The sequence below is a fragment of the Bombus flavifrons genome, chromosome 2 (assembly GCF_040668555.2).
Source record: "Bombus flavifrons isolate JBK064 chromosome 2, iyBomFlav1_principal, whole genome shotgun sequence".
NCBI lineage: Eukaryota > Metazoa > Arthropoda > Insecta > Hymenoptera > Apidae > Bombus > Bombus flavifrons.
The window spans coordinates 18,994,511-19,016,245 of NC_138443.1; the positions used below are offsets into that span (position 1 = coordinate 18,994,511).

The 21,735-nt window shown below is 34.3% G+C and overlaps 3 protein-coding genes across 7 annotated transcripts; 1 reads left to right on the forward strand and 2 right to left on the reverse strand.

Annotated features, from left to right (window-relative positions):
* Nucleotides 1-340: 340 nt before the first annotated feature.
* Nucleotides 341-12,934, reverse strand: LOC138189434 (uncharacterized). 3 transcript variants are annotated; one of them, XM_069131487.1, is made up of 7 exons: nucleotides 12,157-12,934; nucleotides 11,925-12,091; nucleotides 10,984-11,203; nucleotides 9,352-9,740; nucleotides 5,039-5,200; nucleotides 2,703-2,765; nucleotides 342-2,352 (listed from the first exon to the last, which is right to left on the reverse strand). In XM_069131487.1, the coding sequence occupies exons 3-7, from the start codon at nucleotides 11,084-11,086 to the stop codon at nucleotides 2,074-2,076; spliced, it is 996 nt and encodes a 331-aa protein (XP_068987588.1). In that variant the 5' UTR covers nucleotides 11,087-11,203; nucleotides 11,925-12,091; nucleotides 12,157-12,934; the 3' UTR covers nucleotides 342-2,073. The 3 variants fall into 3 exon arrangements, with proteins under 3 accessions (XP_068987596.1, XP_068987588.1, XP_068987591.1); XM_069131490.1 differs by having other exon boundaries at nucleotides 416-2,352; nucleotides 5,111-5,200; nucleotides 11,925-12,929; XM_069131495.1 differs by lacking the exons at nucleotides 10,984-11,203; nucleotides 11,925-12,091; nucleotides 12,157-12,934 and adding an exon at nucleotides 10,499-10,963 and having other exon boundaries at nucleotides 341-2,352.
* A 233-nt stretch (nucleotides 12,935-13,167) lies between these two features.
* On the forward strand, nucleotides 13,168-15,315 carry LOC138189813 (uncharacterized). 3 transcript variants are annotated; one of them, XM_069131986.1, is made up of 5 exons: nucleotides 13,168-13,297; nucleotides 13,439-13,629; nucleotides 13,793-14,598; nucleotides 14,677-14,913; nucleotides 15,025-15,315. In XM_069131986.1, exons 2-5 carry the CDS (start codon nucleotides 13,552-13,554, stop codon nucleotides 15,236-15,238), a joined length of 1,335 nt encoding a protein of 444 aa, XP_068988087.1. In that variant the 5' UTR covers nucleotides 13,168-13,297; nucleotides 13,439-13,551; the 3' UTR covers nucleotides 15,239-15,315. The 3 variants fall into 3 exon arrangements, with proteins under 3 accessions (XP_068988087.1, XP_068988086.1, XP_068988088.1); XM_069131987.1 differs by having other exon boundaries at nucleotides 13,209-13,323; XM_069131985.1 differs by having other exon boundaries at nucleotides 13,206-13,629.
* Nucleotides 15,316-15,608: 293 nt separating this feature from the next.
* Nucleotides 15,609-21,673, reverse strand: mus301 (mutagen-sensitive 301). Its single transcript, XM_069131981.1, has 16 exons — nucleotides 21,317-21,673; nucleotides 20,936-21,221; nucleotides 20,652-20,830; nucleotides 20,379-20,555; nucleotides 20,184-20,283; nucleotides 19,909-20,105; nucleotides 19,671-19,816; nucleotides 19,361-19,595; nucleotides 19,149-19,289; nucleotides 16,963-17,380; nucleotides 16,721-16,878; nucleotides 16,547-16,642; nucleotides 16,308-16,481; nucleotides 16,110-16,223; nucleotides 15,899-16,033; nucleotides 15,609-15,823 (listed from the first exon to the last, which is right to left on the reverse strand). The coding sequence occupies exons 1-16, from the start codon at nucleotides 21,656-21,658 to the stop codon at nucleotides 15,734-15,736; spliced, it is 2,988 nt and encodes a 995-aa protein (XP_068988082.1). The 5' UTR covers nucleotides 21,659-21,673; the 3' UTR covers nucleotides 15,609-15,733.
* Between the last annotated feature and the right edge of the window lie 62 nt (nucleotides 21,674-21,735).

Genomic DNA, 21,735 nt, shown 5'->3' on the forward strand with positions numbered 1-21,735 from the left:
ATTCTAAAGAGGGTTGGTAATTATAATGAGGTTAGGGAGTTAAAATGGGAAGGTTTAAAAATGAAAATTGAAAAGTTATCGATCGCAATGATCATACGAAAAGTAACTAACGTCCGAATATATGTTATAAATTTCTATTTATCGATGCGAGTGAATTTTCTAGACGTAATTAAACATTTGTTATTTATTGGATAAATTGTGGATTCTGTGAATTTACGAATCTTGAAATTCACCGTTTTACTATACCGAGAGATTTATATTGTTACATATTAGATATTTGTATATTAAGTTAGAAATTTAAATAAAATTTTATATTTAGATATTATTAAATATTTATATAGACAGTAGAGATTAACAAAAAAGATATTTATAGTATCTAAAAATGTACTATAGAAGAAATGTACTATGTAGAATAAAGAATTAATTTTTGATGCATTTACTATTATCTTTTTTTTGTGCTTAAGCATTAAATTAAACGATCCATTCGATTTCAATTCAATTAGTCTAGTTAAAATTCAATTTCACCGCCTCAATACTTTCACGCTCGAATTTCAGTACAGACATTTCCAAGGGGATCTCTCCACGCCGGTATCCTTTGAATAAATGTCGAGTCCGTATTCAATTTAACTTCTGTCCAACGTTTAAAGCCTTAGAAAACCATGGACAGGTGTTATCGTATTTGCATGATTACCTTTCTCCTATCCCTAAGATAACACGTTAAAACTCGAACTTGATAATAACAGTTAGCCACGCGGAAATTAAATAGCTGCGTCAGAATCCAACTTTTCAGACAGTTGTTACCCGTTGCATGTTCAGTTTTACCAAAAATTTTCGCGAGTTTCCTGATAATTAATGAACATCCGGTCTTAAATTATTAAGAAAGTGGAATAAAAAGAGTTAAAACGTTCGGCACGCCTGAATTAAAGTTGTTTTTGCAATGACGACTTTGTGCGAACCAATTACCTATTCATGAAACCGCTCGCGATACATAAGGAAACGAACTTGCAAAAGAAGGAGACAGATCGGAATTCTTGATCTCGGGAACCACTAAATTCTTTTCCTGCGGATAATCCGGTGGATGATCGCGGATAAAAGTGGTCCGTGAGTCCGCCTAGTGAAGCCCTAACACAGGTTAACATTTCTGGCAAACCAGACCGCCAGGTACTCGAGACGTCAAAAAGTGTTGAATAATTTCTGAATTTGCCGAGACAGCTTGCGGGATCCCGCATTCCCCGGTGTATCATACAGTCTAGTTGCCGGTATGAATAGAAAAGTATACATAGTTATGCGTGACCGGCTGTATAAGCGCCGTCATGGCAACTAGTACCTATACTCCACCAACCATGAACCCTGAGATAACATTTAATGAATAAGTCATCTAGATGGAATTAAGTTTAAATATTTTATCGATCGACTAATCTCTAGAGTGTACGGCATTGAAGTATAATTTATTTAGAAACGTCTTGTCCCTGATAAGAGAAGACGATTGGAACCGGAGATCCGTGCGCAAGAAAAAGAAATTAGAGAAATTCGAAAGCAACCGAAGAAAAAGATGGCAGCTAACGAATGTAGCCGTCAGTGGAAGTTGATTTATGTAAATGCTTTCACAACCGCTTTAAATGTTTAGCGAAACTCGTTTTCCAGTGAAAATGTAAATGTATCCTTCGTTGAAATAATCGATATTTAAGTAAGTTCTTTGTTATCGTAAAGAAAACTTATAATAATAACATAGTTCCCGTAAACGAAAACAAAAGTAATGTGATTTTAATTATCGAATATGAAGAAAACTTCTATTAAAAAAGAAAAATTTTATATTAAAGTCTGACTGTGTTGTTTTATGAAAAAAAAAGTATTTCTTTTATCATTTATTAATATCTACTTTCCAATTGTTTTCTATCTACCATTCCAATTATCTCAGCCTTGTTAAATTGCTTGCCATGGTCTGGGATTCATCCTATTAAATGAGTTAAAGAAAAGATACGCTTATGTGAAATTTTTCAATTTCAACACATCTCGTATTCACAATTTCCCGGAACAGCAACTAAATTATTCACGATGTTGTGTTCCCTATAGTTAGGAGCACAGTGTTTGGTTTATAATACGGTCTACCATCTCCTTCTCGTAAAGATGACGTTGCCTTAGGGATTCCAAATATGAATCTTCAATGATGTCGTACGAATTTAACGAACAGAAACTCGACCTTCGTTCGAATTTCCTAGACGACCTCCTTGATGACGGTTTCTTGCAAACGTCGCGGTTCTTCTTTGTATACATGTCACCATCTATATCACTATTTTTTTGCGCAATTTCTTGATCCTCGAATATCGCCAAAGACATCGAATCATCCTGTATCTGTTATAATAGAAATTATTATATCGATAATATTACTTCGTGTAATAAGGCAATTTAGGTAAGATTTAGGAAAACGAAATATATTTCAATATCAAGGAAGTAAGAGATAAATATTTATTTAAAAATATAAAAATGAAACTGATGGGATTTTTATTTTCCTTTTAAATGCACGGCATAGTCCTGCATTGAAATGCAACGACTACTATCGATCTACCATCAAACCAATAAAAATGCTAAGATAGTTGAAAGCATCTCAGGAAGAATTCCCTTTTTTGGACAATCGTACAAAGAGATATCAGAAAAAGAATCATTGTTGAACGTTCACAGGAGAGTAAGGACTCTTGATTTACCTTTGCATCGATCTGCTGATCCTTCAAAGGCAGGAAACATTTTTCAGCGGTAGTATCCTTCGTCTGTGGACATAAAGGAAAAGTCAGTAGTTAAAACGAGTTCAAAAGTCTTTTCACATGCTGTACCAAAATAAAGCAGAAAGATCAAAAACTTTCAAATATCCTCTGCACTCTGGCAAGAGGCGAAAAAAGAAAAAATCAAAAATTTATTATACAATACAATATAATATAAAAGTAAGTAATTTTCAACTTTAACTAAAGTAACTTCCTGGAGTCCTAGAAGGCAACGAACTTCCACTAATGATAACGTTAGTTCCCGAAACTATTCCGATGTCAATAAAATCGATCGTTTTCTTAAAAATTTCGCGTCGCACATGGAAGTTTAGCGCGAAATTATTTTGGAATAGTTCCCTGTCGGCGGGATCGGTATTGAGAAACGTCGCGAACCGTTCCGAAATTCCTTTGTAAATTGTTTTGCAGTGACCGGTACGTCGACGCAATGGGAGAACATAGAAAGTTCCGAGCAAACATGCATAAAGAGCGTAACTCGTTGAAATTCAGACCGCGATTATCAATAGAGAGAGAGACGGGCAGGACAGATGAGGATACAAGCAGGGACCACTCTCACAACGACGAAAGTAAGCAAAATCTAATTCCGGTAACGGTAGGCGAGTCACGGGACCCGGTCGCCTTTTCAGAGAGATGTAACGTAGGTTTATCCACGTGTAGAGAATTTCTGTACCTTCTCTCGCCCTCGTATCCTCAATTCCTGCCCTGTCCTTGTGGTAGTTGCGGCGTGCAACCCTCGCTTTGTGCATATAATTGGATTTAGCTTCGGATACCGGTCTGTACTTTGCCCGCCAGCATCCACACGGCAACCCTTCCTTCGTCCTTTTCCCGCCCTTTTCGTCCTCCCTCTTCAACGTCGGCGTCTTATGATTAGATCTAACTCCACCTAACGACTAAGGACTAATTTTGCATACCGTATCACCGATGAACGACTGCTTGATAAGGAGCGTGTAATTAAAACAAACTACCAAACACGTTTGCACCTATCCTACCTGTATTTCTCTTGATTTGCTAAACTCGACTGAATTATCATTAAGGAAACTTAATTTCCTTCACGATGAAAAGGAACGTAACGTACTCCGACGATGGATGCGTATGGAAAACCATATATACGTATATCCCTGATGTAATTACGATGACGAAATCAAGTAAATTTCATATTATAAGACCAATGAGAAGCGATAAATTAAAGAGTCACGATTCATTGTGTAACAATTATTACATCGGTGTAGTATTCCAGAGGTGCACTCTCCAGTCCTCCGCGAAAATAAATCTAAAAGCCCAATGACGAGAGTTGTATGACGTTAACGATCCTGTAACAAACGTTGGAACAAAACGCGTAACCGAGGGAAGATGAAACGAACGACGAGTAGAGGGGGAAAAAACGAAGAGGCGCTCGCCATTGTTAACGCGAAAGTGATACGTACGTAATTAATTTCGCTTATAAATCTTCCGGAGGACCATTACGAGGCTTGACTTTCGCGCGCTGAACAAGTAAAACGAATCAGTTTTCGTCACGATGCCTCTTTGCGTTCTCTAATTGGCAATTAAGTATCGAGCGTAACGCGAGCAAACGGCGAACGATGTTAATTCGTCATCCTGTCATACCTCGGTTATCCTTTTTCTACGTTATTGTAGTTTCGAACATGGATAGTTGATTTTAATTCGCGCAGCTACAACTCGATTTGATTTTCAACTTTTTGTGAATTTAGGGCCAAAATAGTAATAATTTTCCGCCTACGAACCGAAAAAAGTTGATATTACTTTTTGCAAAAATTGTTACAAATTGAAATTATCACACGCATATGTATCGAATATTTCCAAACTTTTGCTTCGACCTTTTGCATTCCAGTAACGTTTTTGTATAAAATAACAAAAAACTGGTCGACGATAAAAGTAATTAAATGTGTACAATTATTTACGAGCATCCTCGAGTGCAAAAACGTTGCGCGTTTTAATGTTTATTGCAAATTAATTTCGAGTAAAGTGTAAAAGATTGTCAAAACAAAAAAGCAAAGAACGCTCTTACGTAGTTTGTTTTCATTTTTTCACAGAATTTTTATTTCTGTCCTGACACAAGCTAGGTTGTTATCTTTAATAGAAATTTAGTAAATAATACAAACGTAAACACTAAAACAAACTTGTCTATGTTTCTTGTACAAGTTCGCTACTAATCACAACGAATAACACAAAATTATAATCTTGTATTCTAAACAATGTCGCAAAAAATAATACTCAAAAACGAACAAGTAAAGAATCAATCGTACTACTTTGCCTTTGAACGTAGCTCGCAGATCTCGACCGACGTTATACATCAAAATTGTGCGCATGACCCGTACCTTGATCCTGTGCGCTTGTAGCAGTATCCGTTGGCGATTTCGCGCGCTAACTGAGTTCCCGTATGACCTTCGCCGCATCAGCCACTCTCTCTGCAACAACAAACAATCCCTGAAGCTGCCATCGTTTCGATGAAACTTCCAAAAAACTAAACAAACCGAGAGGTTCGGATGGACGCCAAGGGTTTTATTTACCTTTTACGAAAACCCCACGTTGCGACCTCCGTCACCTCTCGACAAGTTCCCGGTAGCGCGATCACGTACACGTACAACCTCTATATCCGAGAAGCGTCTGACAACGACATACTTCTACCGTCTATATGCGTATATGGTATCTCTTATTTCTCTCCACCTCTCTCTTTCTCCTCTCTTTTCCCCTTATTCCTTCCTCCTTATTCTTGCTTCTCGCACGCACACACACACATACATTCGCAACCACCGAGCATCCGGCGCGGGTTTGCCCGTTAAAAGTGCAGTAAGATCGATCGATCGAGCTACACCGAAAATCGTCGAGTGCCGACTCTTCCCCGGCCGAATCCAGCGAGTAAAGTAGATTATGCAAATGCTCGTCGAAAGAGGAGGACGATGCAAAAGGAAAGGATAGGGAGGATGGGTGAGAGGCAGGTGGTAACCGGACCAGATAGAAGGGAAGAACAAAAGGACCCGAAGAGGAAAAGAGGAAATTGTATCTGGCAGAAGAGTCAGACTCGATCGCGTTGCGTGAACTTATCCTTAAAAGTTAAATAAGCCAACAAACGACGTTTCAATGAACGACCTTGCCTATTTCACCCTCTTTTCCTCGATCGTCGTTTCGAGCCTCCTGTTCTGTCGCGCTACTCTGTTTTCCTTTGTAGTATATCCCACTATTCCTTTGTTTCTCTTGTTCACACGTTGCGCTTCTCGTGAAACCGCAACGTTAATGCATGTCGGTGCAGTTAATATCATGGAAAGTTAAACCGCAGGCAATATTAATACAACCTTTTGGGTGTCTGTGTAATTATGGGAATTATGGTGTGCCTCTGCTGTCCCCTTGTTCCAGTCCGCTGACCTCCTCCGGCGCGGCGTTTCATTTAAACTGTTCCCGACGGTGCGTCCACCAAGAACAAATTTATTCCCGTATATCGGTGTACTTATCTATACCGGTACCAAGTTACTCGGTAATCCTGGATAATAGCGAAAGTATGTACGACAAATGTACGGCTGTAAGAAAGATACTCGAATAAAGTCGGTATTTTTCACTGGCAGCAACTTGCGGCCTGAAACTTCTTTTTGTGTCGTCCACGTACGTGCAATTCCTTCCCTCGAGTAACCTTACATCCTTCGTGTACACTGGTTTAACGTGAATCTTCCAGTTAGCTCGAAATGTTTAATGCAATTATGCTTGGTATCGCGACTCGATTCGTTGTGTTTAAGAAATTACAAAGCGATAAATAAAGATGTATAAACGTAAATTTGACATATATCAAAAATTCAGTTCACGTTTACGCATCGGTGAATGATCAATCTCCTAAATCAATACAGACAGTTTCTCTCCAACAGTTCTCTCGCAAAGTATTATTCAACGGTGTGCTCGCTTGAATTCATAAGTTTGATTTTGCTTGCAACTAAAGCAAAAACTAAAATTATCTTCAAGCTACTAAATATTCCAAGATACATCTTCTAAAACTATACTCCAGTTTAAATAGAACTGCTCCGCTGTAACGCTTCGCTCGTATTACAGTTCCGTCGATTTGATATAACTTTGTGTCGCAGTAGGTTAGTGAAATATTGTTTATCGTTGCAAACAATACAGTCTTCGAAACTTTTGTTTCTATTCTAACAATATGCAGACAACAATTTACATCCTCGTGCATACAGAGGAAAGTATAACAAGATAAATTTGATATAACACAATTTCTGTATTCCATAATAGAAATTTAAATATCTCCGCATTTCACGAATAAATCTATTCGGATGTTTCAAGAAATCTTCATGCCATCCTTCCTTTTAAAGAAAAATGACTAAAATTCCTTAAATAAAATTCTCGGTGGTCACCCAAGCGTTTTTCTCAAACCGTAAATAACCGTGACTGACGCCTGCTTCCAGAAGAACGAAAGAAAACGTTTAAAATCCATGTGCAGCCGTCGGGTTTTGATCAAAGAAACAGAGTACCCAGGTAAATAAAAGTTGATGAAAAGTCGTCGCTGAACCAATGGATAAAATTTTAATTTCCAATTCGCTAAAATCGTTGGCTCGTGGTTGGACCAATAGAATTCCTTCTCCTTAAAAGCGAACAAGAATGCGAATACGTGTCTGGAAGAGAATGCGCGTGAATCCACGGGTAACCATAGCTATCCACCTTCCCCTTTCCCCCATTCTTCAGTCGAGTTCCAACTCGCGGTGCTAGGAACTCTGAAAAATTTACAAACCGACCTTCTACCTCTCGAGTATTTAGCTCAAAGGCTTCTGGAATTTACTGTGTCTCCGAGTACGACGGCGACAACTATTTCCTCGTCGTGTGGCTGGCGTCGCGCGACTGTCGAAGCTGCACCGGCACGCTCGACCGAAATGCCATCTCAGAGGAACAGCATTACTGCCGATTTTTCCGAAGCATCCGCCGCCTTATAGCGCAGTGCCATCTTATTAAATAGTGTAATAACTTAGTTTGCATTTCTTCAAAAAAGTGTCAAAAATCGTTGCTTTTATTTACGATCTAATCAACGATGTACGATCTTGTTTATATAGAAAGCAAGGTAAACCTAACGAATCGTTAAATAATTGAAATTTTTAGAAATTATTACCTTATTTTTTATTGGATTGTAGAGAAGTATGTCGCGTAACTTAGGTGATATTTCCCTAATATTGCAGAAAATATAATATCGAAAAGCGAACGAACTTATTGCACAACTTAGATAGAAGTTTCCGATATTTTATAAGTAACATGCTACATATAATATAAACAGCTGCGAACGTTTAAAGATAAAAGTTCATCCCACTGCTGATGTGTACATCGATGATATAACTGACGATTTATATATCGGAAGTTTGTGCTAAAAGGTGCCTGACCGGAAATCCATGAAATTCTCCACGTATCGTTCGATGTACGAATTTGATAGGACTCGCACGAAGAAAATAGAGGACAGGAAATGATAAGGTAGCTGCAAGGAAACGGCCGCATGTTTATTAGATTGAAGTTACGAAGACGGGCGACAAGCTAACTCGCTTTAGGTCTTCCGTGAAATTGTAAACTGTGATGGGTCGACGGAAGCAAAGTTTCTTCTACTTCGCTTTCTCGGCTCCGGCAGGTTAACTTCCGGTGGGACAAGGAAACGAGATTGCTAGATGTCTCTGTTCGAACTTTTGCTAACTCGACTTTAACCCGAATAGCCGCGCTCATCCACGAATCGTCAAAAATACGATTCATGTTTTATGAATACGAAAATGCATATCGAAAAAGATTGCTTCTAATGGAGACATATAAACATTGAATTTCTAGTACCATTAACAGTGGATTCTTTACTAGAAACGTTATTCTCGAATATCAAGATATAAAGGGAAACTTTTAAATTAATTTAATTAGGTTGGATAATTGTAGCGAAATAATTTTCATTTCTATTGTGCATTTAATTATTCTGAAAGTTTTCGTATCACTCGCTGAAGTACAATGAAAATACCTTGCAGTAATTTTTAAAATAAAAATGTTGAGTTCATACGACTGAACTCCTAATAGAATCTAATTGTAAAACAAGCAGTTAAATTCATTACTTGATTGTTGTATCATATATTGCCACCTACCAATAAAATAGGCAGAAACTACCATATATCATATCTTGTATCTATTAGTATACACATATGTATATTTTTCCCACTTTAGCCATAAATACATATAATGTAACGAACATAATTTAACTACAACATTGCATAGGGTCTACCGATAAGTTGTGTTTTAATATTTATAATTATGTGATATTAGCATAAATACTATACTGAATAAAAATTCAAGTTCCTCTTAAATCATAAAAGATGAAACATGGGTTTAAGAAGTCGTCAAAAGGAATACATCTAAGAAATACGTAATAAGAATCACAACTCGAACGACCTTGAGTTACGTAAGGTTGTTAGCAGCAATCCTAACATTTTCAGCCAATCTGTTTCCAATATCAAACTCTTCCATTCTCCGATCTCGATGTCGCAATGAATAAATCCCAGCTCAATTAAGTACGGTCAAAGGATGTACTAGAAGGGAACAAACGAAACACACCTACCTTCGCTTGCATCTCAACTTTATCGGGCCCAAGAGATCGATCGAGTTTCGGTATCGACAGAGTCTTGTACTCCTCGATGGTATACGGCCTGTAGCCGAGACTCTTCGATTTATCGTCAGACGTGTTGTGTTTAGCCATTTTCGAACTACAGAAGATAGTGTTCGTGTCTTGGAACGCTGATCCACGCACAGTTTTAGTGGATCGGTTGGCAAGGGCCGTAGGATCGGTAGATCCCTCGATTATACGCCGATAAAAACTCAACTCGCTCTGATCGTCCCTCGGGGTTACCAACGAACGTGTATCGTCGTCACTGAGCTCCTCTCGTTCGCTGTCGCCGCAAACCGACAACGTGGAACCCTCTGGGGATCGAACCTTGTATTGTGGTCCATCTGCGAACAACGAGAAACGAAAGATACATCTTGGTCCAGACGTTCTTCAACCTACCGGTTTGAAATTAAAGTAACGATCGCTATTTTAGACACGACTTGAAGCAAAGACATTTTCAAATCTTTTGATATTTAATCCTCGGACACCTAAGGCTAGGGCAGTTTTGGCTCTTACAAATACTTCGCCTTTCTTATTAGACTGTTGCACACAAAGATCGCAACAAAAAGACGTGATAAATACATTTTTGCTAATTTTTTTTCACTTTAATATCATATTATGGCTAAAAAAAATATTTTAATGTAAAATAATTAAAAGTAAAAAGAACATAGATGACGAGCTTTTGGAAGCAAACGATGTCTTAATTTCTTCAATATTTTCACATTACAACAAGTAATATTTAGAAACTTACGAAGAAAACTAATATTATTTTCGTGGCAAGTTTTATTAAAGGTTTACCCATTTCATCTAACACTTACTGAGTTATACTTACCTACTTTTATTCTATCAAATTATATAAACGACTCAATTTTCTAAATTAATTTATATAATAACAAATAGTTATGTAGAGATTAGGTAAGGGGGTATGTCAGTAGGTTGAGCCAGCTCTTTGCATAATCGCTGCAAAATAAAATATCCAACGCTCGTGGCAACGGTAATCTATCCTACGCTAGACGAGGGTTAATGATCTTTACATTAATAAAGATCAGTCTACATTTACAACAAAACTTAAAGCAAATATTTGAAGATCGTTAATATCAACCTGACAAATTCTTCATGCTTCCACCTATCTCAAAGCTTTCGAGTCAAATCCCTTCGGTATTAAACTACAGCAATTCTCGCGTAATCTCCAGGGCGTTGTATATACTTTGTCACACGTAACCTTTTAAAAATAGCCACTCTCTCAAAAACAACGCTTCTTCCCGTGGAGAGCCGGAACTAGTGGACACACCGCGCTTTGAATTACAAGAAAAATTCAACGCGTCCAAATAACAATAAAGCAGGACCATGGGCAAACAAACAAGAAAGGACGGTCCTGAGATGACCATCGTACGTTCTAATCCTCCGCGTAGATATATATCACCGGCGTCGAAAAGACATCTAATCACGACCAAAGTAAACGTTCTCCGAGGAAAATTGCATCGTTCCGGTGGCGTTTCGAGCTGCCTCGCGTAAACGTATTCTTCCCGCCCCTTGTGTCGGTCACGAAGCAAGAGGAAGAGTAACATCATTTCGTTTCGGACTAACTGAATCTCCGACGATAAAGCTCCAAATAGGAGCATGGTTTCCTCGCCTGCTGAACCTTCGGGGCGAGCACGTTTCCGAGTTTTTTGTCCGTCTTCATAGCCATCGGTATATCCTTCGGACAGCAACTTCGTTTCGTTGTAAACGTCTTGGAGAAACGCTTGGTACACCTTGCACTGACTCCCTTGTTGACGCCGTCTTCTCGTCTTGAATTGTCCGTGTTCTAAAAAATAGGAATGAACAAGTTTGATTTAGCGACCGAACTCCGATTTGAACTCATTTTGGCTCGGGTATCCCACGGTTAGGCGATGTCAGTTGTGGTCGTGTCACTGCAACCGTGCTTTCGAAGCTCGGTCACGCTGTTACGTTCCGCTACCGAGGCTAATGACCTTTCTTTTCTTCGGATAACCGCTACCCAGTTTTCGTCTTTCACTAGGTAGCCGTTGTCTGGACGCGATCGGTATAATGTATTACACATGTAATACATTACGGGACATTCTTATTTAAATACAAATTTGTTGTTAAAATTTCTTAGTGGCAAGGGAGTGTAGAAAGTCTGAATAGAATGGAACTATTTGTGTCATAAACAGATAAATAATAATGTTTATACATTTCAGCAATAGAAACTTTAAAATCTAGTTTGTTTATAAAAAATTGTCCTACGATCTGTAAGCTAGAAAAATTTGTGAAGCGGGAAATCATCCTACGATCTTTAAACTGGTAACAAACTAAGATTTTAAAAATATCTTAATTTAAACAGTACAAGTTCGCAACAAAAGAGATGATTTTACCTATCAAACAGTTGAAACGAATCGAATAAAAGATAATAAAATAATATAAAATTGAAGTCCTTGGTTTATAAAATCGTCAAAATGTCTCATTTGAAATGTGTTGTAACCTCGAAATCGAAACGGTCCCTCATCACGCTACGCTCGTGATCTTACGTTTCTCTTAAGCCGATCCGCGACGTCTCGCTTTCCGTTCCTCGAAGACGCCGGGCATTGTCGCTTGGACGCGTCTACGAGTTCTCTGTTCGCAATTATTGCATTCCTGCCGCTGGCTGTCCCGGTGTCTTTGTGGGTATTCGGCGTAGTTTCATTAGATCCGATATCTGAAACGTTTCCGGTAAAAAAGAAACGAGACGAAAGACAATACCCTCGAGTGAATCGATCTCACCTTTTCATGACTGTTTCTTAGCAAAGGTATTAAATATCAGAGAATAATTATATATTACCTAAGAACTTAAACACTAATTGAAGCACAATCTATTTACAACGACAAAAATTAATACTAGCGTTTCAATATCGCTCAATGATATTATATCATAATGATTGAGTAGTTCTTAAACTATTTATAATCGGTATTGTAGTGATTAAATGATATTAAGAACGTTAGAAATTGTAATTTTACTGATAGTAGACAAATGTAAACATTGAAATACTATACATGTTTTACCCTTCCCTCGTTTCTGAGTTAATGACAGATCAGTGGGTAAATCAACATTACAGATTTTATTTGGCTTTAGGTTAGATCCACTTTTACACTTTCCGTGTAAAGAATTCTGATTTCTTGACGAGATTTCTTTAGCATCCTCTAGCGAATCCGTGGAATACTCTGACATTTTAAGAACAGTTTCGATTCATTTACTTGGCAAACACGCTGAAAGCCACGTAGAAAGCTATTGCAGATAATTATACACACATCGCAGTACAAATCAAGCGAGCAAATGTAAATTGGTTACGTAGCTCAATTCAAACAGTCTCTTACGAGTATTTTATGATAAAAGGACCATATGGTCCAAAAGTATGAAGATATTTAAGTAAATATGAAATGTGAAACGAAAGATCCATAAAACAGTGAGTTTTATCAATGTACTATCCAACGATCAAATCGACCAATCTACGTGTCACACATTGACATTGATTTTAATTTTAATATCTAAGCAGGTATTTTTAAGTATAAGGGGCGTATGATTAAATATATTTTATAGCTAAATATACATAGTAAAGATATATAAATAATGAAAAAATAAACGTTACATTCGTAAGAAGTAATGTCCAAAAGTAAGTTAATATTATTTATTATTAACATGAAACAATAAGACAGATATGCATTAAGTATCGTTTACTTGCTTTACATGGCAGCACCTATCAGTTACTATAATAAACGCCATCTATTGTGAATGAATTAAACATTTTTATGATATAAACCATAGCTTCGGAACTTATTTCGTCTGTTTGATGATAGATACAATGCTAAACATATGTAGCTAAACAAATTTCTTAACTATACGTAATTGTTTGTTTTAAAAAAGCAGGTAAAAAGAGAGAGAAATCGTATTAAGTATGTTAATCTTCTTCTGAACTCTCCATTCTTGTAGCAATAATATGTGAAGGGGAATGAACCCGGGTAAAAGATTCCTTCCACAGAACTGATATAATTTATTCATTTGTTTAAGAAATTAATAACGACTGTTACAACGTATGTATACCATAGAAGGTGAAGAGTAGATGTACTTTTTTATTAATATTTATAATTTTGTACAAAAAAAAAGTATAATAAAAGACTAATATGGCTAAAAAATTAAAGAAAAGTGCCACTAATGCAAAAAATACTGGTAAAAATGTTAGCGCGAAGAATAACCGTCAGGTGAGTTAGAATAGGTTATACAATATATGTATTTAGAGAACATTTATATATATTTATACTTTTATACATGATACAAAGTAGAAAACGTTTGCAATCACATCAAATCATAAAACATCCGCTTTATGCCTATTATATCTAGTTACATTTACTATACATATTTTAGACAAGGAAACAAACGGAAGATGACAAGAATAAACATAAATCCGCTATTATTAAAGATCACAATTTGAAGTTCAAAAACAAATCTACGAAAAATAAATTAACTAAAACGGTCAAACAAATACACAAGAATGGGGAAAAACGTGCTTTCATTAATATTTTGAATTCTGACACTGTAAATGTCGTAAATGTAAAAAACAAGGACAAAGGTAAAATAAGTAGACAAGTTCAAAATAAAAAGAATCAGCAAATTAACGACAAAAAACTAATACAGCAGAAACAAAATAAAAAGAATAAAATTTCTGATCAATCTAAGAATAAACTTAATAATGATAAAGAGCTTGCAAAAAAAGCAAAATCAAAATCTACAGGACTCGAAACAAAACAGAAGCAAAAGCTTAATGAGAAAACAAAAAAATTGAGTAAAGTATTAAAAAAACAAATAAGACAAAAAGAGAGTAAATTTTCAACAGTGCCCAAAAAAAAAAATAACGATTCACAAGTAATTATAAACCGTAACTTAGATATCAAGCATTTGGAAAAATTGCTTGCTAATAAACAAAAAGAACAAAAAATGAAGGAAATAAATATGAAACCACAATCTTTAAGACAAAGAATGATGACTAAATTAAAAGCTTCTAGGTTCAGATATCTAAATGAAACACTTTATAATAATGAAAGTTCAGAGTCTAAAAAATATTTTAAAAGTGATCCTGATGCATTTAAGGCATATCATGAAGGATATAAACAACAAGTCGATCAATGGCCTGTAAATCCTCTTGATATAGTAATAGCTTCAATTAAAAAAATGTTAGTATATTTATTACAATTATAAATTGATATATAATTGTTACATTGAACATTATATAAATACTAATCATGTCATAGGCCAAAGGAATACATAGTTGCTGATTTTGGATGTGGAGAAGCAAGGCTTGCTACTGTAGTTCCTCATAAAGTACATTCTTTTGATTTTGTTTCTTTAAATGAAAATGTAACTGCTTGTGACGTGGCACATACAAACCTATTAGCAAGTAGTGTAAATGTTGTTGTATTTTGCCTATCACTTATGGGAACTAATCTTAAAGACTATATTGTAGAAGCAAATAGGGTTCTTAAAAAAGGGTAAGTACAAAAATAAAAGTAAATAATATAAATGAGTATATATTGAGTATATATATTTGTAAACTTTAATATAAATTAAACTCGTATAACAAAAATTTATTTGTTTCGCAGTGGTATTTTAAAGATAGCTGAAGTTGAAAGTCGATTTGAACAAGTAAAGGATTTTATAGAAGCAATTAATAGTTATGGTTTCAAAATTATCTGGAAAGATTTATCGCACAACTTGTTTTACTTTTTAGACTTTGAGAAAGAAAAAGACATTAGAGGTAGAAGAAATAATCTACCTCCTATTACTTTAAAGCCATGTTTGTATAAAAAACGTTAGATAATAAGTAGTGATTAAACACGATATTTTTTATATTTCATAAAAAATTGTATTTTAATAAAATTTATTATTTTTTTATATTTACTCTATCTCGTTCAGCAACAACAGTTGTATATCAACATAGAAAATGTTCCATAATGTTCTAATATCAAATGACATTCTCCAAGTGACATCAATCACATTTTGGACATTTAATATATGTGCCAGCTTAAACAATGTATTATTCTTAAAATACATTGATCTGTTTGGCACATTTTAAAGAACTTAGAGATAATACAGTTAATAATAAATTATTCATAAGTAACTTAAATAATGTATTATTTTTAAAATATTAATGTATTTCACACAGTCTGCAGGAACTTCAGAACAATGAACAAATGTATCGATTTTATTTGTAATTAACAAAACTTTATAATTAGATTATATTGTAATATACTATATAAATCTTTAATTTTTGTTTATATATATATATGCCATATTTAAAAATTATACAATTTAAAATCCCTTTAAGACATTCATATGTATGCCATCTAAAATATCTTCTCTTTCTTCTTTTAAATCTTCTATTTTTTCCACTATTCGTAACTGCAAAATATAGTGAAAATAAGATATAATATAATGTCATTAATACAAACATAATCCAAAATGTAACTTATTTACTTTGGCAGCCTCAATAATTTGTCTGGCAGTTTTTTTACTTAAATATGGAATTTTTTCTTGTAAATCCATTGGTTGAGCTTTAGCTATGCACTGCATTGTTTTAAACCCGGCATTGTACAACTGACGCGCTCTACCCTATAAAACGAAATTGGTATCATAGTATAATCGAAATAAATTTTTATTTTATGCCCTAAGTAAAAAACATTCTTACAATTTTGACTAAAGGCAAATCCATCAATGCCTCTAACTCTAAAGGGCAACAATACGACAATCTTTTACTAAACACATTCAATAAATCCTTAAATGCCCAAAATTCATCCAATTCCTGGAATATTTATCCACTGAAGTTTTAGGAAATGATATGTTATACGCACTAACTTGTTAACACTTACCAACTGCACTTACTAACCTGACAAAATCGAATTACAGAAAATGCAAACGATGATACAGCAGTCAAAAGATTTTGTATAATACCTCGATTTATTTCATATTTTTCTGCTATATCATATACTGCATGTTGACACCACAAATCATACAGTATTAATGTTATATAAAATCTATGTATCACTCTTGGTTCCACATTCTGTCACATACATATAAAACATGAAGATAAATTCAATGCAAACGAACTGAGTTTTATATATATACCTTAGGCATTAATCCATCACGTATTTTACCTATGTTTACTTCATTAATTCCTAGAAGTCTTGCTGTTTTCATTTGCGTTTCTGATAAACCAGTTACCTACAATTTTTATAAAAATATTAAAAAGTTATCGTCAATAACGATAAACATTAATAAAAATTATAAATTATAAGTTACCACATCATAATAAATTGTTCCTGTCGGCTTTATCTGAGAAATTAAATTATAAGGAGTAACAAGATATAAAAGATGCAAATAATCAATAAGAATTAAATGTTCCTGAGCTTTTTTTAAGTCTTGATACAATGTATATGCACACTGCATATCAATGCAACCTTCAACGTGAAAAAGTACACATATAAAACAATTTTATATGAAAAAATATCTTATTAAATGCTTGGCAGTAACATTATTTCTACCTTTCATAGCTGCACGTCCGAGGCTACATAACTCTAATTCAGTTTCATTAGTAAGCTTTAATATTCTTTTTCTTTTTGTTTCTATAATTGTGTCATTAGAAGGTATAGTTTGTGATGGAAAAACAACGCTTACATTTGGTTTGAATATATCACAATTTGTCTCTTTTTCCTTTATTTTCATTACACTAGCTTTTAAAAATTCAGTTAGTGCATCATCCACGATTTGTTTAACATTCACATTTAAACGTTTTTGTTGAATATTAAGTAATGTTTTTTCCGCTATTTTGTGTAGTTCACATCTAGTTGTTGCTATATGTAATAATATAGCACTTAAAATTAAATTATTTATACCTCTGTCTCTGTCTATGTGTATTGTGCTTAAAGAATCATCCATTTTAGATTTCAGAAGTTCTGTTACCTATGTGGTAAATATACAGGATGGTTGGTAACTGGTGGTACAAGCGGAAAGGGGGCGATTCTATGCGAAAAAAGAAGTCGAAAATATAGAATAAAAATTTTTCGTTTGAGCCTTTGTTTTCGAGAAAATCGACTTCGAATTTTCGCTCGGTACGCGTGCACTTTATCACGTCTCGTTATAACGGATCTCACTGTAGATCGTTGTCTCGATGGATATTATCGCAGTTTAAGTTTGTTTTTGCCGTAACGGAAAATTAGGAATACATAATGAAATAATATGAAGTAATCATAAAGTTTATTATTACAAAAATTGATGAAAGTGTTGCCCATTCTGCCGAACACATGCTTCTGCTCTTCTAATTAAATTTCTATGAACACTTTCTAACGTATTCGATTGTTTTAAAGTATGAAAGGCTACAATAATCTTTTCTTTCAATTGCTCGCAACTTGCGATTTCTTCAGAATAGACAATTGATTTAATATGGCTCCATAAATAAAAGTCAAGCGGTGTTAAGTCAGGAGAGCGTGGTGGCCAAGCTGTTGTTCCAGCACTACCAATCCAGCCTTGGTAATGTTGGTTTAAAAAATCTCTCACATGACGACTAAAATGTGGCGGTGCACCGTCTTGTTGAAAAATTAAACTTCCTCTAGTTCTCAGCGGTACATCTTCTAATAATTCCGGTAGTTTGTTTTGTAAGAAATCGAAATATGCTGCTGACGTTACATTTCCTTCGAAAAAATATGGCCCAATAATTAGATGTCCGATTATGCCAGCCCAGACGTTTACGTTCCATCTTACTTGAAAATGTGTTTCAAGAATAGAGTGAGGATTCTCATTTTGCCAATTATGCATGTTATGGACATTGAACATGCCGTCCCTTGTAAATTTCGCTTCATCGGTCCATAAAATTTTTAACAGAAATTCTGCATCATTGACATGCTGTTGAAGCAACCAATGACAAAATGTCTTTCGCGAAATCTTATCGTGAGGCATGAGTTCTTGTACTCTGGTGATATGATAAGCATGTAAGTCGTTTTCGTGTAGAATTCGAAGAATCGTGAAGCAACTAAGATTATACCGCAAAGAAAGGTTTCTTGCACTTATGTCAGGATGTTCCAAAACGTCATTTAGTATTTGCTCTTCAACATTTACACTAACGCGTCGTCGACGACCACCATGTCGTCTAAGTTTTTCAAAAGAACCATATTCGCCGAGGGTTCGTTCTGCTCTTTGAATAACACGTCTGTCAGGATGTCGACGATTGGGATACCGGTGTCTGTAATGATTAGCTGCGGCTGATGCGTTACCACCACACGCACCTAACGAAAGTATCATGTCCGTATATTCCCGATTGCTGTATGTAGACATGATGGTAGACTAATAGGTACTGATAGTGGATAGCGATAAAAGTCGGATAGTAAGTTAATAGGTAGGGAAACACTTCGGTCACATTGGAAGTGTTTATCAACATAACGTCAATCGAGACAATGATCTACAGTGAGATCCGTTATAAAGAGACGTGATAAAGTGCACGCGTACCGAGCGAAAATTCAAAATCGATTTTCTCGAAAACAAAGCCTCAAACGAAAAATTTTTATTCTATATTTTCGACTTCTTTTTTCGCGTAGAATCACCCCCTTTCCGCTTGTACCACCAGTTACCAACCACCCTGTATATTATTAATATATAATAATATTTTTCATTTATATAACAGATATTTATACAATAGGGGTACATGAAAAGATACATAGAGATACATTGTTCTTACCCTTTCTAATTCATTATTTTTGCATATTAGTATACTCTCTCCAACATCTCCCATACCAGCACGACCAGCTCTCCCTGTCATTTGTTTGTATCTACTTAAACTTAGAAACTGATTGCCAACATATGGACTTCTTAATATCACCTATTAAATTTTTTTAATAAGAATAAAATATAACTAACTACCGTTTAAAAAGCGAATAATGATTAAAATACCCTTCTTGCTGGTAAATTTACTCCAGTTGCTAGTGTTGATGTACAGCATATTACAGAAAGAGTCTCTGCTCTAAAAGCATCTTCCAATAATCGTCTTTCTTCAGATGTAAGGCCAGAGTGATGATAGGCTACACCCAATTTTATGGTTTTGTGTAAGATAGGACAAAGGCCTTCTTCACTTTCAAGTGCATTTAATAATTTTTGTTTTTCATCTCTTTTGTAATCTTCTAATGATCTACAAATTATTGCATATATAAGTAATAAAATCTATAATAATATGTAAATATTTAAAATATAAAAAAGTTCTAACTTGAATAAAAGTTTAGATAACAATAGAGCAACATTTTCGCAATTTTTACGACTTGAACAAAATATGAGACATGAATTTTTTGGAATTACATCCATTACTAAACCTCCAATTCGATCTGGATCTATCATTGCTGCATCATTTGAATACTTTTAAAACAAATGAATAATAATTATTGATTGCTTAATAAATATACGAAAAAATATAGCATTACAACATACAACAAATATGTATTTCTTACACGATAATTGATCTTTTTCACATCTGTCAGCACATCTTCTGTTTTTAAATCAAGTAACCAAATATTTTCTTCACATTTCACATATTCTTTAATTTCAACAGGACGAAAATTTGCAGTATATAAATCTGCATTTAAGAATGTTGCTATTTCCTCTAAGTTACCTATCGTTGCACTCATTCCAACAATATGAACATTACCTAAAATAAGTATAATATATAATATATATAATGATTTATATATAAACTAAGTATCAACAAAGTTAATATTATACCTACTACAAATGTACAATACTTTTGTTAAAAGAACTTCCAATGTAGCTCCTCTTCCTCCAGATTCTCCAAGAAGATGTAATTCATCAATAACTATAATACCAATCTAAAATATTTTAAAATAATCATATTGTACAGTAGTGTAGTATAGTATAGTATAGTAAAAGTCGTATTGCCAAACCTCTCAATGTTTTTACCTACTTCATTAAAACGATTTTCTTCTATTAAACTATTTATTAAACCCAATGCTTTCTCTATAGTACACATGTATATGCTATTTTTTTTGCGACGCTTTTTTGGGGGAAAAGTTCCTCTTGATGCTGCATATTCTTCAACTAAAAAATCTAATTCAAGTGCAAATGGTGTCATTGCTTGAACCTAAAAGTTATGGGCAGATATGTATTTCATATAATTAGTTACCATAAAAATTGTATAGTTACTCTTTTTAGTGTATTGTATAAGTATTACGCTTACTTTTTCTTGTACTATAGCAACAAATGGCAATATAAATATTGCATTTCTTTTATTACATATAAGCTCTTGCAACATTAGTATTTCTGCAACCAATGTTTTACCCCCGCTAGTAGGAAGTGCATAAATTAAATTTTTTCTATTCTTTACTGCATCTAAATTCAAACAATCTTCTTGCCATTCTAAAGATTAGTGATTAACGCAAATGTAGTATGAATAAAAATGAAACTTATTAACAAGTCATTAACAATGAACTTCATTATCTTTTTAATAAATGAAATACTTACGATATAATGTACTAATACCCCTTATTCGTAAGAAAAGTTCCTTTGCTTTATTTGGTAGACCATAAAATGTATCATTGTTTATTGAACTTTTATGATGAATGTTAGTATTTTGTTTGATTATTTTATCATTTAAATGACATATTTTATGTGGAATAGCATTACTATAATCAATTGAATTTCTTTTTAATGATTTGACATTTTGTTGTTCATTATTTGGCGTATGTACTGAACCTATAATTTCTGTGGGAAGTGTTTCTTCCAAACAATTCTCAAAATTTTGAGTTACCTATTTTAAAGGATATAATAGCCATATAAATTTAAAAAATTTTGATATTAAATAGCCCTACAAATAATTTTACAGATATTAAAACTATTAATAACCTGCTTAAAGCACTCCAAAACATTATCTTTTACTTCGTAAGAATCAAATTGTGTAAATGCATTTAAAAATGTATTGTCCTGCCAATGAGTATCTGTTTCATTCTGAGAAAAAGTTGAAGTATTTTGTTTGACAATTTCTGTTTGTAAATCTTTTTCTTTTTCTTCTTCTTCTTCATTAACAACATATTGTATTTTAATATCATTTTCATTTCTTTCAAATATATCACAGGAACTCCATTCATGTGCAAAACTATTTAAGGTCTTTTCATGTATATTAGAAGTAGTAGCACACATCTTGCTTTCATCATGATCTTCGATATCTATTAACATTGTATCATCCATCGAAAGAATAGAATCAATGGCTTTTAATGATTTATGAAGCAGTCTAATTCGCTTGAACTCTTATTTATATTTACATA

Excerpts from the sequence above, each read along its gene's own strand:
- LOC138189813 (XM_069131986.1), top strand. The coding sequence starts at position 13,552 with ATGGCTAAAAAATTAAAGAAAAGTGCCACTAATGCAAAAAATACTGGT. Across the intron at positions 14,599-14,676 it reads ATAGCTTCAATTAAAAAAAT|GCCAAAGGAATACATAGTTG; the intron begins GTTAGTATATTT and ends ATCATGTCATAG. Across the intron at positions 14,914-15,024 it reads AATAGGGTTCTTAAAAAAGG|TGGTATTTTAAAGATAGCTG; the intron begins GTAAGTACAAAA and ends TTTGTTTCGCAG.
- mus301 (XM_069131981.1), bottom strand. The coding sequence starts at position 21,658 with ATGGATGATACAATGTTAATAGATATCGAAGATCATGATGAAAGCAAG. Across the intron at positions 16,879-16,962 it reads CGGACGTGCAGCTATGAAAG|GTTGCATTGATATGCAGTGT; the intron begins GTAGAAATAATG and ends TTCACGTTGAAG. Across the intron at positions 16,482-16,546 it reads GTGATGGATTAATGCCTAAG|AATGTGGAACCAAGAGTGAT; the intron begins GTATATATATAA and ends TGTATGTGACAG.
- LOC138189434 (XM_069131487.1), bottom strand. The coding sequence starts at position 11,086 with ATGGCTATGAAGACGGACAAAAAACTCGGAAACGTGCTCGCCCCGAAG. Across the intron at positions 9,741-10,983 it reads GCTTTATCGTCGGAGATTCA|ATGGACCACAATACAAGGTT; the intron begins GTTAGTCCGAAA and ends CGTTGTTCGCAG. Across the intron at positions 2,766-5,038 it reads CTACGTTCAAAGGCAAAGTA|ACGAAGGATACTACCGCTGA; the intron begins GTACGATTGATT and ends TTATGTCCACAG.